Source organism: Ursus arctos, unplaced genomic scaffold, assembly GCF_023065955.2.
Source record: "Ursus arctos isolate Adak ecotype North America unplaced genomic scaffold, UrsArc2.0 scaffold_9, whole genome shotgun sequence".
NCBI lineage: Eukaryota > Metazoa > Chordata > Mammalia > Carnivora > Ursidae > Ursus > Ursus arctos.
The window spans coordinates 12955939-12971889 of NW_026623111.1; the positions used below are offsets into that span (position 1 = coordinate 12955939).

General features: G+C 45.5%; 1 protein-coding gene across 1 annotated transcript; it reads left to right on the top strand.

The window, feature by feature from the left end:
- Positions 1-2912: 2912 nt before the first annotated feature.
- On the top strand, positions 2913-12173 carry CLRN2 (clarin 2). Its single transcript, XM_026514559.3, has 3 exons — positions 2913-3165; positions 8458-8637; positions 11783-12173. Exons 1-3 carry the CDS (start codon positions 2913-2915, stop codon positions 12046-12048), a joined length of 699 nt encoding a protein of 232 aa, XP_026370344.2. The 3' UTR covers positions 12049-12173.
- Positions 12174-15951: the final 3778 nt, after the last annotated feature.

Below are 15951 nucleotides of genomic sequence, written 5' to 3' on the forward strand. Positions count from 1 at the left end.
ATCCCGCGCGGGGCCCGCTGCTGCCGCCTAGCGCACGGCCGCTCTGGGCGACACCGACACCCTGCACGCGCACCAGCAGAGCCCAGCGGCCCGCCGGCCTGTAGGAGCGCGGCGCCTGGGGCGTGCAGGGCGCGGGGCTAAGGGTGCGGAGGGTGGAGAGCGGGTGCGCGCTCACGACGCTGAATCCATTGCGGAGACAGCGCAAATTACGTATATATTGTACCTTTAAATACGCGTGCAGGCTCTAAAGCTCGACTGCCTGGCTTCCCTGTGTATTAGCTGTGTGGCCCTAAGCAGCTTGCTGAACTGCTCTATGTCTCAGCCTCCTCTCAGTAAAATGGGAATACTAATGGTCTGTCCTCCTAGGGTTTTGGAACGGATTTTAAAAAATAATACTAGAGTACTTAGGGCAGTGTGTGGGTAGGAGTAGGAGCTCAATAAATGCCGATTGAGCATTGCTAATATTAGTACTTTTGCCGCTACTTCTATTAGGATCATTGCACTTCTTAGAGATTATGAGTTTACAAGAAAGAAAATGCCAGGCTTTGTTAGTGGGGGCAGTTGGTACCATTTGGTGGGGCTCAACTGTGGACCTTTAACATTCTGGACAAATGGGGTCTTACGCACAGTCACTGAGGTCCAAAAACAGTGTGATAGGACTTACATCTTAAACTGTGTCTCCACCAGACCGAAGGCCTGTTGGGCCATATGTAGTCATATTTTTTAGAACTCTTGTAATAATTTTCCTGGATTTTTGTTTGTTTGTTTGTTTGTTTTAAAAGCATTAATTTGTGAAGTGTTAAACACCTAAAACATGGTATACTACAATTTTTGTGTCACTGTGTTGGCAATATTATACATGTCTGTGTCACCGTCCACCCATATGCCGTGCGTCCTACATACAGCAGACACACAGATGTTTGCTCAATACACTTGTGCCAGATAAGGCACACAAAAATAGGTTGTTAGAGAACACAATGCCACCCACAACACAATTTATTATCAGAGGCGTCATTACCAGGACCAGAACTGCTAGAAGACTAGATGAGGAAGTTAACACCATTTATTTGGGGCCCTCTCTATGTTTTAATCTGCATGTGCTATTTCATTTTACTTTGTACAACAATCCCATAACAGATTAGGAAACTGAGGCACGAGAGTCTCAAGCCCTTGCCCGGAGGAGTAGGAATTTGAACACAGGTCTTCAGTAGAGTTCTACTTAACCACACTTCCATTCAGCATTGCAAGAACTTGTTGGGAATCACTTGTTTCCCATATTTTTCTAAAATAATCGTTCTAAAAATAATTGCTTAATCCCTCAAACACCAGTATTTGACATAGGTCCATCATCTGACGTATAAATACAATGCAAAGGTATTGCACAGGTCCAAAGCATGCTTAACATTACTATAAGAATAAATAACATTACTGGTCATTTATTAACATGCCAACCCCTCTTCTTAGCCTTTTGTATGTATTCATTACCAGAAAAACATTTGCTGTTTCAGGGTCGCTGTGAAGAAGATAAGCTGTTGTCATTCAAAGACCTGAACTCCAGCCCCAGCCCTGATATCCAGTTTTCTCATGAGAGGGGTCATTAGGCTAGAACATCTTCGCCTCCCACAACGGCTTGCGGCAGCATCGGGGGGAGCAAGCATACGGTCAAAGCCTTTTGTACGAGGGAAAGCTCTACACAAGCTTCAGAAACCCTCTTGCTTATTTTCATTGTGGAGACACCACAGAAGTGACTCCCGCGGTAGGGAAGGAAACTGACAATCCCATGTCCCTCTGGCCCCTCGCTGCTCTCCAAGTGAGGTTTCTGGAACTCCTGTCATTTAACAATGCAAACTCTTGAACCCCCCTCCAGACCTCTGTGACCAAATAAACATTTTACTAGCCAAATGTGACTCCCCAAAACTATTGAGAGTGGCTGTTGCCAGTCTCACATTATGTCACGTTGGCATTCAGTAATAGACTAAAAATCAAAATTGAAAAGCCACGGTATAAGATAGAAAGTAGGGAATATTTCATTCCTAGTGTCTACAGATTAAAAGAAAAAAAAAGACAGATTTTCAGTATTCGGAGAAGTAAAGCCCCTGAGAAGCTGTATTTGCTAACACTTTAGAAAAACACTCTTCTTTCCCACTTCAGATGACACAAGGTTGGGGGTGAGGGGGAGGGTGCTGTTGGAGGACAGGAGTGTGAGTGTTGGGGTCCAGGCTGCCCCAGTCCAGCCACAAACTGACTGCCCAGGGCAGATTCACCCAGTGATAAATCCAAACATCATATAGCCTTGTTTACACATTTCAGTTAAAAGCCTTGAGAACAGAGGTCATCCCAAGGTATTAATAACAGTTCTGGAGATTCTGACAGCAGTGACATTTTACAGAAAGAAATGCCCAGGCACGCAGCCAGGAGCTCGACATTTGACGCCATGCACTGTGGACGGCATTCAAGGGCTAATCATTGCATGCTCAGTTTCCTTCTATTGCACGCATTTTTTGAGAATTGTTAGTGTCTCTTTATAGTCAGGTCTACCTAGTTTTACCTGCTAATAACTTCCTGGCCATCAAGAGGTCCAGGCCAGGGTTATTTAAATACCTGAAAGGAACAATTAAACCCTCTGCTGAAACAGTAGTCTAGGGGGAGATATAGGGTTACTCTCTTCAGTAACACACTCCTCTACACTTGAGTCAGGTGAAGCCGATCTCTGTAGAAACTTCCGGACATACTTGTAGTAAACACAGGCTGTGGAGACAGGCACTGAGGGAGGACCAGGAGATGCACTGGAAACCCTGAAATGCTGTGTTTGCAAGAGCTGACCCTGGAGCAGGGGATTGCTGAGTGTCCAGAGAATGTCAGCGACCCTCGCTGCTGCTGGGACACCTGCGGGATGACCTGCACCCACTAGAATGCCTGGATGGTTCAAAAAGGCGTGGTATGGGCTGGCGTCTTTACTCAGCTTCTCCTCCTTTATCCTGATCGTCGTTGCCGTGGCAGCGCCCCACTGGCTGAGTGGGAAAATCCTTTGTCAGACTGGAGTGGACCTGGTCAACGCCACGGATCCAGAGCTGGTCAAGTTCATTGGGGATATTTACTACGGGCTCTTCCAAGGATGTAAAGTGCGACAGTGTGGGCTCGGGGGCCGCCAGTCCCAATTCAAGAGTGAGTATATTCGGGGCATGCAAGTTGCCATAGAACACTTTTTTTTTTTTAATTTATAAAGATGCTTATGTCTAACTGGAATTTGACTTCTGCCTCAATCTAAGGCATGACGACATTCTTGTTCAGCACCAAGAACTTTTTTTTTCCTGCAGAGGCTTATAGAAACATTAAAAAACAGGGATCTGTATACTTCCGTAGTTTACCTCTATTAGAAATAACTATTAAAATATTGAGTGCTTTCAGGTATCAGATATTCTGCTAAATGCTTTACATGGCTTCTCTCTTTTAAGCCTTATAAAAAATTTATGGAGAAGGAATTCTTTTTTTTTTAAGATTTTATTCATTCATTTGATAGAGAGACAGCGAGAGAGGGAACAGAAGCAAGGGGAGTGTGAGAAGGAGAAGCAGGATTCCCGCCGAGCAGGGAGCCCCATACAGCTCGATGCTGGGCTCGATTCCAGAACCCTGGGATCATGACCTGAGCCGAAGACAGACGCTTAACAGCTGAGCCACCCAGGCGCCCCTATGGAGAAGGAATTCTTAACGTTCCCGTTTTGCAGAGGACTACACTGAGACTTGGAGAGTTCTATAACTTGCCTGAGGTTCCCCAGCCAGGAAATAGCAGAGCCAGACTTCAAACCCATGGCACGTGACTGGGACATTCCCAGCCAGCCCAGCATGCTTCCAATTCGGCTTATATAAAAGCTCCATCATCTGAGAACAGGCAAAGGGGCTGTGTGCCTGGGCTCTGGAATCAGACTACTTGGGTTGAAAGCCCAAGATGGTCTATCCCTGGAGGGGAGCCCCGGGGCAAGGCATTGGCCGCTCTCCATGAATGTGAGCAGGCATGGCTGACATCCAGTCTCACACCAGAGCTGCTCTGGGTGTAAACAGACCAGAAATCCAAGGCCAGCTTTATGAAGGGTCTTCTGGGAATTAAAAACAAAGCAAAGAAGTCAATATTCTGCAAGCCTTTAGAATCAACTAGATCACTCATGAGAACAGTGTCCTGCGCAACCATACTTCATCAACAAAATGCAATGCAAAGGGATAAGGAATTTTACTCATTTGAGTTCTATATTTCAGAGGTGCAGTTTTTAGAATCCTGCCCAGGGTTAAGTATCTTATTAAATGCATAAAGACAGAAAGCTAAACCCATTGACAAATATAATAATATGAACTGGCATCACTTATATATATAAAAGAAATACATATTTGTTACGGATATTCAGGGGGAAAAAATCTCTGGGAATATTTATATTTACCCAGCAATTAAATTAGACCAGGGATATTGGAAAAATCGCTCTATTAAGAATATTACACACACACAAACACACATAAACACACACACACACACACACACAACCAGAAAACACACATACATAAAGAACTACAGCAACTATACACACTAGGAGATTATGAATTGGGTCTGTTTGCTATAAAAGACGTCACTTGGTGAGACAATTGGTGGAACTTGAATGGGGTGTCAGGATTAACTGGCAGTCATGTACCAGCATGAACTCAATGATTTTGATACTGTGCTCTGTAAGGCAATCTCTTTTTGAATGAACCAGACCCTAAAGTACTCAAGGATGCAGGGACAATTTACCTGCAAATGGTTCAGGAGAAAAAAACAAATGCGTTTGAAGGCCCGATTTTTAAGTAGTCATCATTAATTGAAATGAAAGAACCTCGTGAAGGAAGTTCCAAAGCTTGAACAAGAGAGTGACGATTAAGAGCAGCACGGTTCCAGAGACTTTAATGAGTAAGACAGTGCTCAGGAAACACAATAAAAATAGCCCCTGGTAATTAGATAGCATGATGTGTCATGTTACTATGGTAACTGCCTTCTTCCATATAGATAATTTATCTGTTATGTTTATTATTTATTATCTGTCTCCACCCCTTTAGGATGTAGTGCCATGAGGGCAAGGATCTTGTTTTATTCATTGATGATCTCAAGCCCCCAGAAGAGTGCTTCAAAAAACTGGCACTCAGTAACAATGAAGTACTTTCGAATTCATTTGCTCTGAATGTTCCCACGCAAGACACTAAACTTGGGACCTATGCTACACTAGTCCTCCCCAACCCTGCCGGTTAGGACAAAACTAAGGTGCAGAGAGGTTAAGCAACTTGCCGAAGGTCGCAGAGCCCTGAATGCTGGAGACAGACCCCAACCCAAGTCAGCCTGACCCCAAAGTTCCTACTTTCCACCATGTTGCTCCTTCTGGAATTTGTGACTGGCAACTTTCCCAAAGCCAGGATTCCCCCTAGTGGTCCTTACTGTTCTTCTGGAGTTCAGCAAAAGGTAACGGGGAGGTGGTGGATGAACGCAGGGATTCTCAGGAGTGGGAGGACCCAGGATGGATAGATCCCACTAGAAATGAGTGGTTACCCCAACAAACAGAGGGTGTGTTAGTTCCCTGGAGCTGCCGTAACAAAATGCTACCACTTTGTGGTAAAACCGGGTGATGAAACCGAGTGATTAAATCCGGTGATTTAAACAATGGGAATGTATTCTCATAGTTCTGGAGGCTAGAACTCAGAAACCAGCTTGTTGACAGAGCCACACTCCCTCTGGAAGCTATGGGAGAAGGAGCCCTCCTAGCCTCTTCCAGTCCCCGGTAGACCTGGTAGTTCTTGGCTTGTGGCCGTGTCATCCAGTCTCCACAGAGCATCCTCCCCGTGTCTCTTCATGTGGTCTTTCCTCTGCATGTTTCTTTGTCCAGATTTCCCCTTTTATCAGGACACCAATCACATTGGATTAGGGCCCATCTTAACAACCTCATAACTTGATTAGCTCTTAAAGACCCTATTTCCAAGTACCGAATGCTGGAGATTGGGACTTCAACCCCTCTTTTCTTGTGGGGGATGGCAGAGAGGGCACATTTCAACTGATAATAGAGGGTGTAAGGTGGCAGTTGGTAGGTCTAGCGTAATTTAGGACTCCCCAAGCACAAACACTGGTTCTGGAAAGGGAGCTGAAGCAGACAGCAGCTTTGCAGTAGAAGGGCTACTGAGGAGAACAGACAAAGACTGAGCCCTTCCACAGCAGGGCCAATTAACGCCCTGCCATCCCAGCTCACAGAAATGTAAACCCGTCAGAAGCCAGAGCAAAGGAGCACTTTCTGTTTGCCCACTGGAGGAACTCTACAGATGTCCCTTTCCCTTTTCTTCTGTCCGGGAGGGATGCCCCACAGCCCCCAGGGGGCTCATCTAACCGGGGCTGCTCTCTGAAGCATCAGAACCATATGAGAATCATAAAGGGTGTTTTAACATCAGCTCTGGGTAGGGCAATGTTCAAGAGGGTTTAGTTCCCCGCTGCCCTGGGGTGTCCCAGGGGAGGGTATATAAACTTCCATATTCCAAGCTTCCACAGTGAATTGGGTGTGATTCACTCTGAAAACTTTCACTGGAGCTGAGCCAGGCTGTGTCGGCTGGTTTTGCAACCGCTGCAGGTCAGGGACAGACTTGCGTCTATCACAATGTTCTCTCACCCAGGGCTAAAAGTTTGAAAAAAAAAAAAAAAAACCTAAGGGACACTAAGAAAGGAGAGAAGCAATGGTTAAAGAGAAGCCTTGCAAAGAAAAATCCCTTGGAAGAAGCTCAGGGTAAAGTTTCTGATGCCGACCAGATAACCACATGGAGATAAATACAAATGGAAATACAGAACTGGAAAGAAAGTTAGGCTAGAACTAGGATGTAAATGTGGTGTGTCAGGAAGCTTCTCAATGGAAAGGATTTTGAAGGGAGAAGGACCAAAGTTCAAGTTCTCAAGCTTGGGGGCCACCAACCTTCTGTGACCACAGGGAGGCACATGAGCCAGCAAAGAGCCTGAGGGGAAAGGGGTTCAGGGGACCGAGGGGAACCAGGAAAGCTTTGAGTCCTGGCTCCCCAGGGGGAACAAGGAGGGGCTGATCATGACATCAAAGGATGAAGCAGGGAGTTCGAACTCACTAAGTGGACCCTGATTTGACCAGGAGGTGCTCAGTAGAAACCCTGGAGTAGCTGCAGAAGAAGGGGTACGCTTGGGCATTCTTTAGCTTCCGTCATTTTTAATTCTTCAGAGTAATTACTGAAAACAGTCATCAAAACTCCATATATCATATAGTATCTAGGACTATAATCTTATAGAGAATTCAGTCACCTTGCCCAAAGTTAAGGGACTTAATGTCCAAGCCTATGCAGAAATGGGTTTAAGAAAATTTATTGTATATTCTTGTCACAAGCATTAAACGAAATGGTGATGTAAAGGGTTTGGCTCTTGACATGACTGTGCTCAGTATACGTTGGTTACCCTCAGTTCATATGCAGCTATTGCTACCCCATTATACTGATAAAAAAACTAAGGCTCTGCGGAGTCACGTGACTTCTCCTAAGTCAGAAAGTAACAACAGAACAGCAACAGCCACCATTTTGAGAAGTCAGTCTTTCCCAGGCAATATCTGCCATACCATATCATTTACTCTTCATGGCTGCTGTGTGGTGGCCAATATAGAGAAAACAGATACAAATTAATATCTCACTAAATTATCCTGCCACATTAATATGGAAAATCAATATTCTAATAGAGTACGGTGTACATGAGAAGTAAGTGTCCATCATACATGGGAAAAAATGACTACCTTGCCAAGTCACTATGAGGGCTCCAAGGTGATGCTCCTAGCTTCCTGTCAGTGCTTATTAAGTGTTATTATTATTCCCATGCACTTCCCTTGATCCACTCAAAAATCTGGTAAGATGGGTCGGGGAGGCAGGGTGTAGAGGATCCTATTTTATACTTGTGGCAAATGAGCAAAACTGGGATTTGAACCCAGATCTTTGGATGCCAGGTCTAGGCTTCACTCTGCTACGTGCTTCTACACTCTTCACAGATGTACCTGAAACTTCTACCTCTCTGATTTAATGAAGGCAACTCTCTGACCAGATTAAAGCTTTTCAATCGGCCTCTCTGGCTGACTCTCTTGCCAACCTCCTCTGCTAAAGAGACACCGTCTGGGGCTTGTGTGCAACTAGCTCACACCAGATCCCAGGCCTTCGAAGTCGGTGCAACTGAAGTCGCAGCTGGGGCACATTCCGATTTTGCTTCCACGGCAAGAAAGAGAGGATTATTGGCCAACTGAGAAATGGCAAATCTGGGGTCCATGAATTCACCTCAAGAAGTCTCCTGCTTTTTGAAAACCTGCCTAGCCCTCTCTGCTCAATTAAAGCCTCTGGGGTAAGCAGGCCTGGACTCTATGAATTTGAGCCCAGCTCTGATACTGAAATATTGGCTGTGTCTTCTCTTCCCAGTCTTCCCACACCTGGTGAAGGAACTCAATGCAGGCCTCCACGTGACAATTCTGCTGCTCCTCTTCTTGGCCTTGGCCCTGGCTCTGGTCAGCATGGGCTTTGCCATTCTCAACATGATCCAGGTTCCATATAGGGCAGTCAACGGCCCTGGGGGCATCTGCCTATGGAATGTCCTAGCAGGTAAGGAAGGCCCCCAGGGAGAGAAATCCGTGTCCACTGCCACCACCAGACTGAGCTCCAAGTAGGTAGGTAGAAGCCGGGTGGGAATTAAAATGTCCACCTCAGCCTTCACTTCCCTAATCGATAACCTTCCTCATGGGCATGAATGTCCTCTTTACTGAAAGTTGCAGAATCTCTGTCTCCGTAAAGAGCCAAATTGGTGGCGTGCGCGAGTGGCCGAGGACTTAGAGCAAAGAGGAGAGGTGGGGGTAAGAGGAGAAGGGAGAAGAGAGCTGGGGGTAGAGGGGGGCACTGTGGGAGGAGGGGGAAGAGGTAGAACGACACCCGTGAGTGTGGGAGGGAGCCTTCCAAATGACAGGAGACGACCTGGCCTCTTTTACAGCCTCTTTTCATTTAAATCTCAACACCTCCTTATGAGGCAGTATCATTAGACCCTATTTACAGTTGAAGATCCTGAAGCTCAGAGAAGTTGAAAGCCTTACCCAAGGTCACACAGCAAAAAGGAGCAGAGGTGGAATTCCAACCAACGTACAACTGAGTCTAAGCCCTTTGTCTTTTCTTTAATCATGGTATCATGTATCATCATCGTGACCTATTTTCCAAGACAAAAACCAAAAGTGTGTGTTGACTGGGAGTATACTGATACACAAAAATTAATTCATATTTAGTTATGCACTTAAAAAGCCTTATGTAACAAAAATAGCAAAATTCCCAGAAACGAGGCTGTTTCAGAAAACCTCGGCCACATGGTCAAGGATCATGATGGCCGTAACCCACCACCACCTTTGCCTCATACAGGGTGACCATGAAATATAAAGCAGTGTTGTTTTCGCACGTACTGTGATGTAATGCCGGTAAAGCACTTACTATGCATTTGCCTGCGTTTGCAGACCGTGACCGTCCTATAGAATTACTTGTATAAATGGCTCACCCCATCGGTACTGCAGGGTCTGGTTTCCATGCACATGAATCCTCACAGTGGCTGGAATGTAAAAAGGGCTCAGTCCTACGATTAAATAAACACTCCGTCAAGTTACTACCTTAGAGAGAGGCCGCTCTGAAGCGCTACTGATAAGAATATTTTTAAAAGGGGTGCCTGGGTGGCACAGCGGTTAAGCGTCTGCCTTCGGCTCAGGGCGTGATCCCGGTGATCCGGGATCGAGCCCCACATCAGGCTCTTCTGCTATGAGCCTGCTTCTTCCTCTCCCACTCCCCCTGCTTGTGTTCCCTCTCTCGCTGGCTGTCTCTATCTCTGTTGAATAAATAAATAAAATCTTAAAAAAAAAAAAAAGAATATTTTTAAAAGGCAGGTCAACAAAACTTAAGTGTTAAAAGGCATAAAAATATGAATATTTTTTAAAGATTTATTTATTTTAGGGGCGCCTGGGTGGCGCAGTCCTTAAACGTCTGCCTTCGGCTCGGGGCATGATCCCGGCGTTAAGGGATCGAGCCCCACATCAGGCTCCTCCGCTAGGAGCCTGCTTCTTCCTCTCCCACTCCCCCTGCTTGTGTTCCCTTTCTCGCTGGCTGTCTCTCTCTCTGTCGAATAAATAAATAAAATCTTTAAAAAAAAAAGATTTATTTATTTTAGAGAGAGAGAGAGAGCGTGAGCAGTGGGAGGGGCAGAGAGAGATAGAGGGAGTGAGAGAGAGGGAGAGAAGCAGACCTCCCTCTGAGCGTGCAGTTTGAGGTGGGTCTTGATCCCATGACCTGGAGATCACCACCTGAGCCAACTGAGCCACACTTGCGCCCCCAAAATATGAATATTTTTTAATTAAACAAATCCAAATAGGGATTTATGCTAAGGAAATAACTGGAAAAGAGGACAAAGATGTATATAAAAAGCTGTTCACGGTAGCACTTTATAATAGAAATATTTAAATGCAACCTAGATATCCAGAAATAAAGTCATACTCAATTAAATTTAATTAAATTAGTTAGGTGTGTTGCTTGAAGAACATATTATGCACCAGTTTAAAGTGGTGCTATAGGGGCGCCTGGGTGGCGCAGTGGTTAAGCAACTGCCTTCGGCTCAGGGTGTGATCCCAGCGTTCTGGGTTCGAGCCCCACATCAGGCTCCTCCACTAAGAGTCTGCTTCTTCCCCTCCCACTCCCCCTGCTTGTGTTCCCTCTCTCGCTGGCTGTCTCTCTCTGTCAAATAAATAAATAAATAAAAATCTTAAAAAATAAAAAAATTAAATAAAGTGGTGCTATAACAGAATATTTAACAATGCAGAAAAATATTCAAGTAAAGGGAAAAAAAACAAGCATAAAACAGTAAGAGCTTCAGAATACAGTTTTGTTAAAAAGAAAGAAATGTAAAGAAATACATTAAAATGTTCAAAGTATTTATATCCAGCTTTTAGGATATAAGTGAATTTGTATTTTCATCTTTGTGACTTTCTCTGGTGTCCAAATTTTCTTTAACAAAGACATAATAATCTAAGCAAAAAGCATGATAAATGTGGGATTTTTTTAATATTAATTAAAACCAAGCAGTAGAAAAGTAGAAAGGAAGAGAGAGAACCCCCCAGAACGTGAGGGCTGGAAGCAACAGGTAGGGAAGTGTGTGAAGTTTGGAACCCTTCCAGGTTCCCCTGTCTACTTCCTCTCCTCCTTCTCTCACCTCCCCTTCTTACCCTTAGTGTGGAAAGGGGATAATTAAAGAAGAGAGAACAGTCCAGCCCTGGGTTGGACCCCAGTCTGCACAGCGAGTTCTTAATCTTCCCACAGAGCCTGCCGGGGCTCCATCCAAACCCTGAGATATGTAGAGACTGAACGGGGTACCCCGTGTTGGGTAAGGGAACGCAGTTGATCTGAGATGAAGCCTACTCTCTCTGCCCCACACCTCTCCCCCTTCACGGTGTGGGTTATCCGGGGGTTTTAAAAGCACATTAAAAGGTGTGTCACCCCGGGGCGCCTGGCTGGCTCCGTCGGTAGAGCGCATGACTCTTAACCTTGGAGTCTTGAGGGAGAGCCCCACCTTGGGGGTGGAGTTAACTTAAGAAAAAAAAAAATTGTGTCACCCTAAGAATTTTTCAACCCAAAGCAAGTTTGTCGCCTGTGTCACAGAAGTGCCAGCTCACAGACGGCCAGTACACCTGTACCAAGGAGCGCTGAATGAGGGTGACGTTTTGGGTTGCAGGTGGAGTCGTGGCATTGGCCATCACCAGCTTCATGGCTGCGGTCAAGTTTCACAACCTCACCGAGCGCATCGCCAACTTCCAGGAGAGGCTCTTCCGCTTCGTGGTGGTGGAGGAACGGTACGAAGAGTCCTTTTGGATCTGTGTGGCCAGTGCCTCGGCCCACGCTGCGAACTTGGTCGTCGTGGCAATCAGTCAAATTCCGCTCCCGGAGGTTAAGACCAAAATCGAGGAGGCCACGGTCACGGCTGAGGATATCCTGTATTGATGGCCCTCTGTGGCTCACACCCTCTCCTGAGTCAGTTCTGCAGTGTGAACGGAGACCTCATTTCGTCGAGGCTTTGCAGTCCAGAGCGCCTGTGTTCTGGAAGGTAAGAAGAAGGGCAGGGAGGAAGGGCAGTGCCTGGACCAGAAAAGAAAGCTTTCCTGAACTCCTGACATCTCTGCCCTTCTTCTCACTGACCTTGAAGTTAGAGACTCTGCTACTTGCCAGCTATGTGGACACTGGACAATTCACTTAATGTCTGCCTCTCACTTTCCTCATCTGTAAAATGGGGGTAATAAGAGCTCGCAAGCTTGTAATGAGGTTTAAATTGGCAATATTGTCGCCAACCTTTGAATCAATATATATATATCTGTGATTAGAACGTTCTCCAAATATAAGGTAATGAACACTCCAATGAATGCCTATTGACCCCTGCTCTGTTCCACACAATATTGGGGGGGGGGGAGTAAAGACGCATATGGTAACGCCCCTGTCCTCCAGAAACACTTAATCCTCCCACATGACAGGCATCAGATAGCAACAATAACACTAACAATGAAAATAACTGCCTTTCTTTTTTCTTTAGTGGTTACTACATACTGGACACTGTTCTAGGAGTCCTACATATATTGGGTCCTCACTATAAATTCAGATTGTGGGTACTACTTTATTTCCATTTTATAGATGAAGAAACTAACGTATCCAGAGATTGGGTAACTTGCTGAGGTCAAGAATTCAGTTGAGGAAGTCTGGAACCAAAGTTTATGCTTGTAACCCCTTTGCTAATCTGCTGTTTGATGGTCAAGCAGTTGGAATGCGATGTGATAAATGCTGTGACAGTACATGCGTGAAGGGCTGAGGGAAGGAATTAAGTCTCCTGCATGGGATGTGGTATTAAAGAAAGTATCACAGACTTGACATTTGATCAGAACTGCGAAAGTTGAGTAGACTTTTTCCAGTGGGGAAGGAAGCAGGTTTGGAAAAGGGCATTTCAGGATGAGTCAGCAATGAGGAGGAGACACAAGGTATGGAATTACAAAGAGGGTCTGGAAGCATGTGAATACCCAGGGGGATTAGAACGTTGTTCTAATTCACCAGTTAGATAAACCCAGTTGCTTTGTGTTGGGTTTCCCTTAAGCGGTACTATGATGGTTAATTACATGTGCTAACCTGGCTAGGCCACTGTACCCAGATATTTCGTCAAACGCTATTCTAGAAGTTTTTGTGAAGGTATTTTTTTAATGGGATTAACATTTCAATCAGTAGACTTTGAGTAAGAGAGATTGCCCTCCTTGGGGTGCCTGGGTGGCACAGCGGTTAAGCGTCTGCCTTCGGCTCAGGGTGTGATCCCGGCGTTATGGGATCAAGCCCCACATCAGGCTCTTCCACTGTGAGCCTGCTTCCTCCTCTCCCACTCCCCCTGCTGTGTTCCCTCTCTCGCTGGCTGTCTCTATCTCTGTCGAATAAATAAATAAAATCTTTAAAAAAAAAAAAAAGAGAGAGATTGCCCTCCAGCATGTGGGTGGGCCTCACCCAATCAGTTGAAAGACTTAGGAAAAAGACTGACCTCCCTCAAGGGATTGGGAATTCTGCCAGCAAGCTGCCACTGGACTCAAACTGCAACTCTTCCTTGGATCTCCAGCCTGCTAGCCCAGCCTGCAGATTTTGGACTTGTCAGCCTGCACAGTCATGTGAGCCAGTTAAAAAAAAAAAATTATCTTTCCTTCTGCCTGTCTCTCTCTCTCTTTGCACACACATGCACGCGCACACACACACACACACACGCACACACACACACGTCCTATTGATTCTTTGTCTGGAGAATACTTACTCATGTAGGTACAAAACTCCATAAATTCACTTACCTACAATGCCAGCTGGGGTGAACCCTTTCTTAAGTCTCCTGTCTTTGTGCCAAGTAAAAAAGTGGTCTCATCTCTTAAATTAGGTCCATCTAAAATGACACCCGATTTGGACTTACTCTACCTTTGCTTATGGCTGAGCTCCTGGAGGTTTCCATGGCATCTTTTCTGTTCTAATTACTTGTGATTCCCTGCCTGGGCCCATCTATCTCTTCCAGCCCTCTATCCCCATCCCACACATAGCCTCAGGACTGTTGAGAAGACTGATGTGACTCATCAAATATGCAGATGGCACAGGGCCGGAAGGGAGAGTTAAAGTGAAAAGAGATGGTTCCAAGAGATAGTGACAGAGTGCAGTGCTGCGTTGGACACGAGTGTAAATGTCAATGCCCTACCAAGCTTACCATCAAGTCCTGCTGAGAGTTGGAAAGTCAATCATATGGAAGACTGGCAACAGTTTACTATATGATAAATGTCCATTTATTCACTCCATGAGTATTGAAATGGATCCAGGGGCTGGGAGTAGAGCAGAGAACAGACAGACAAAAGTCCCTGCCCTCCAGGGATTTCCTTCTCTGAGCGCCTGGGGCTGATTGACACCGGACAGCGTGTGACGTGCCTGCTAACAATGTCAGCCCGGCCGCAGCCTTCAACTTGATCACTGTGTCAGGAGTGTGCAGACTGCCTCACAGGGGCCGAGCAAATTCACTTTTGCTGCTGCTAGTGGAATGACCTCATCAAGATGCCAACCTTGACCGAGATGGGTGTGTTCCGAGGAGTCCAAGCGCAGGCTTTTGTGAATTTTCCCAGCAACTGAGTCCAGAGCTTTCAAAGGTTTCAGAAGCATCTGTAGCACCTTAAAAGTTTCAAACTGTGACCCATCAGGTAGTAGCTATAATATTATCAGAGATAATCAGGTTCAGTCTGAAAAGCATCTCTCAGGGCTATTGCCAAAGAGATTCCTATATGGAATTTAGCAAGTTTGGCTGAGGGAAAGAAGGGGAAGTATATCTGGGTTACACAGTTTGCACGCATGACCACTCAAACGTATAGAGAAAATGGAGCTCCTTTATTTGGACAACAGTTCATCTGGTCATTTTATGAGTAAAGAGAAAATAATAATAAATGCCCAGTCCTGTTTAAATTTAACCCAACCTGATCATTTATGCCATCACTCCAGGTAATAATATTCCTGATGTCTCAGTCCGCTTGGGCTGTGAAAACAAATTCCCATTGACTGGCTTAAACGACAGACATGTATTTCTCACAGTTCTGGAGGCTGGAATCGGTTCCGGAGGCTGGAATCGACGATCGAGGTGCGGGCAGATTGAGTGGCTGGAGAGAACCAGCCTGGCTTGCAGACGGCCAGCTTCTCGTCGCAGCCTCACGTGGCAGAGACAGCCAGAGCGTGCTCTCCTGTCCCTTCGTACAAAGGCACTAATCTCATTCACCAGGGCTCCACCATCATGGCCTAAACCACCCAAAGTCCCCACCTCTTAATTGCATCATCTTGGGGGATAGGATTTCAACTTATGGATTTGGGGAGAACACAAACACTCAGGCCATAAAACAGGATTTTCATCAATGACAACATACCAATAAAGTATACGATTAATCAAAGACTTTTGGATGGCGAGAACGCTTCCATGTCAACTCAGAACAGGGTTATATTACAAATACTCTTCTCTCTCTTTCAAGAAAAATATAACACTCTCTGAAAATTGAATTAAACAATTCTTTACACTTCCAAAGAATGTGACGAAAATGCTTGCTCTTCCACTGAAAAAAAGAAACTTTTCTAAATCGTAAGGTTGCTGTGCAGTGTTGATGACCGGTGAGAACGAATGCATGGTTTAGGGAACGTTTCCAACGTAATCCAAAATGACAATGGTATTAGTCTCCCACTGCTGCTGAGGCAACTTGCCACGAACTTGGTGGTTGAAAACAACACGCATTTGCTATCTTAAGAGTTTCGGAGGCCAGGAGTCCACAGTGGGCCTTCCTCGGGAAAGTAAAGTTGTCTGCAAGGCAGTGTTCCTTCTGG

Coding starts and splice junctions, on each gene's coding strand:
- CLRN2 (XM_026514559.3), top strand. CDS start 2,913: ATGCCTGGATGGTTCAAAAAGGCGTGGTATGGGCTGGCGTCTTTACTC. Junction 3,166..8,457: donor CCGCCAGTCCCAATTCAAGA/GTGAGTATATTC, acceptor TTCTCTTCCCAG/TCTTCCCACACCTGGTGAAG. Junction 8,638..11,782: donor CCTATGGAATGTCCTAGCAG/GTAAGGAAGGCC, acceptor TTTGGGTTGCAG/GTGGAGTCGTGGCATTGGCC.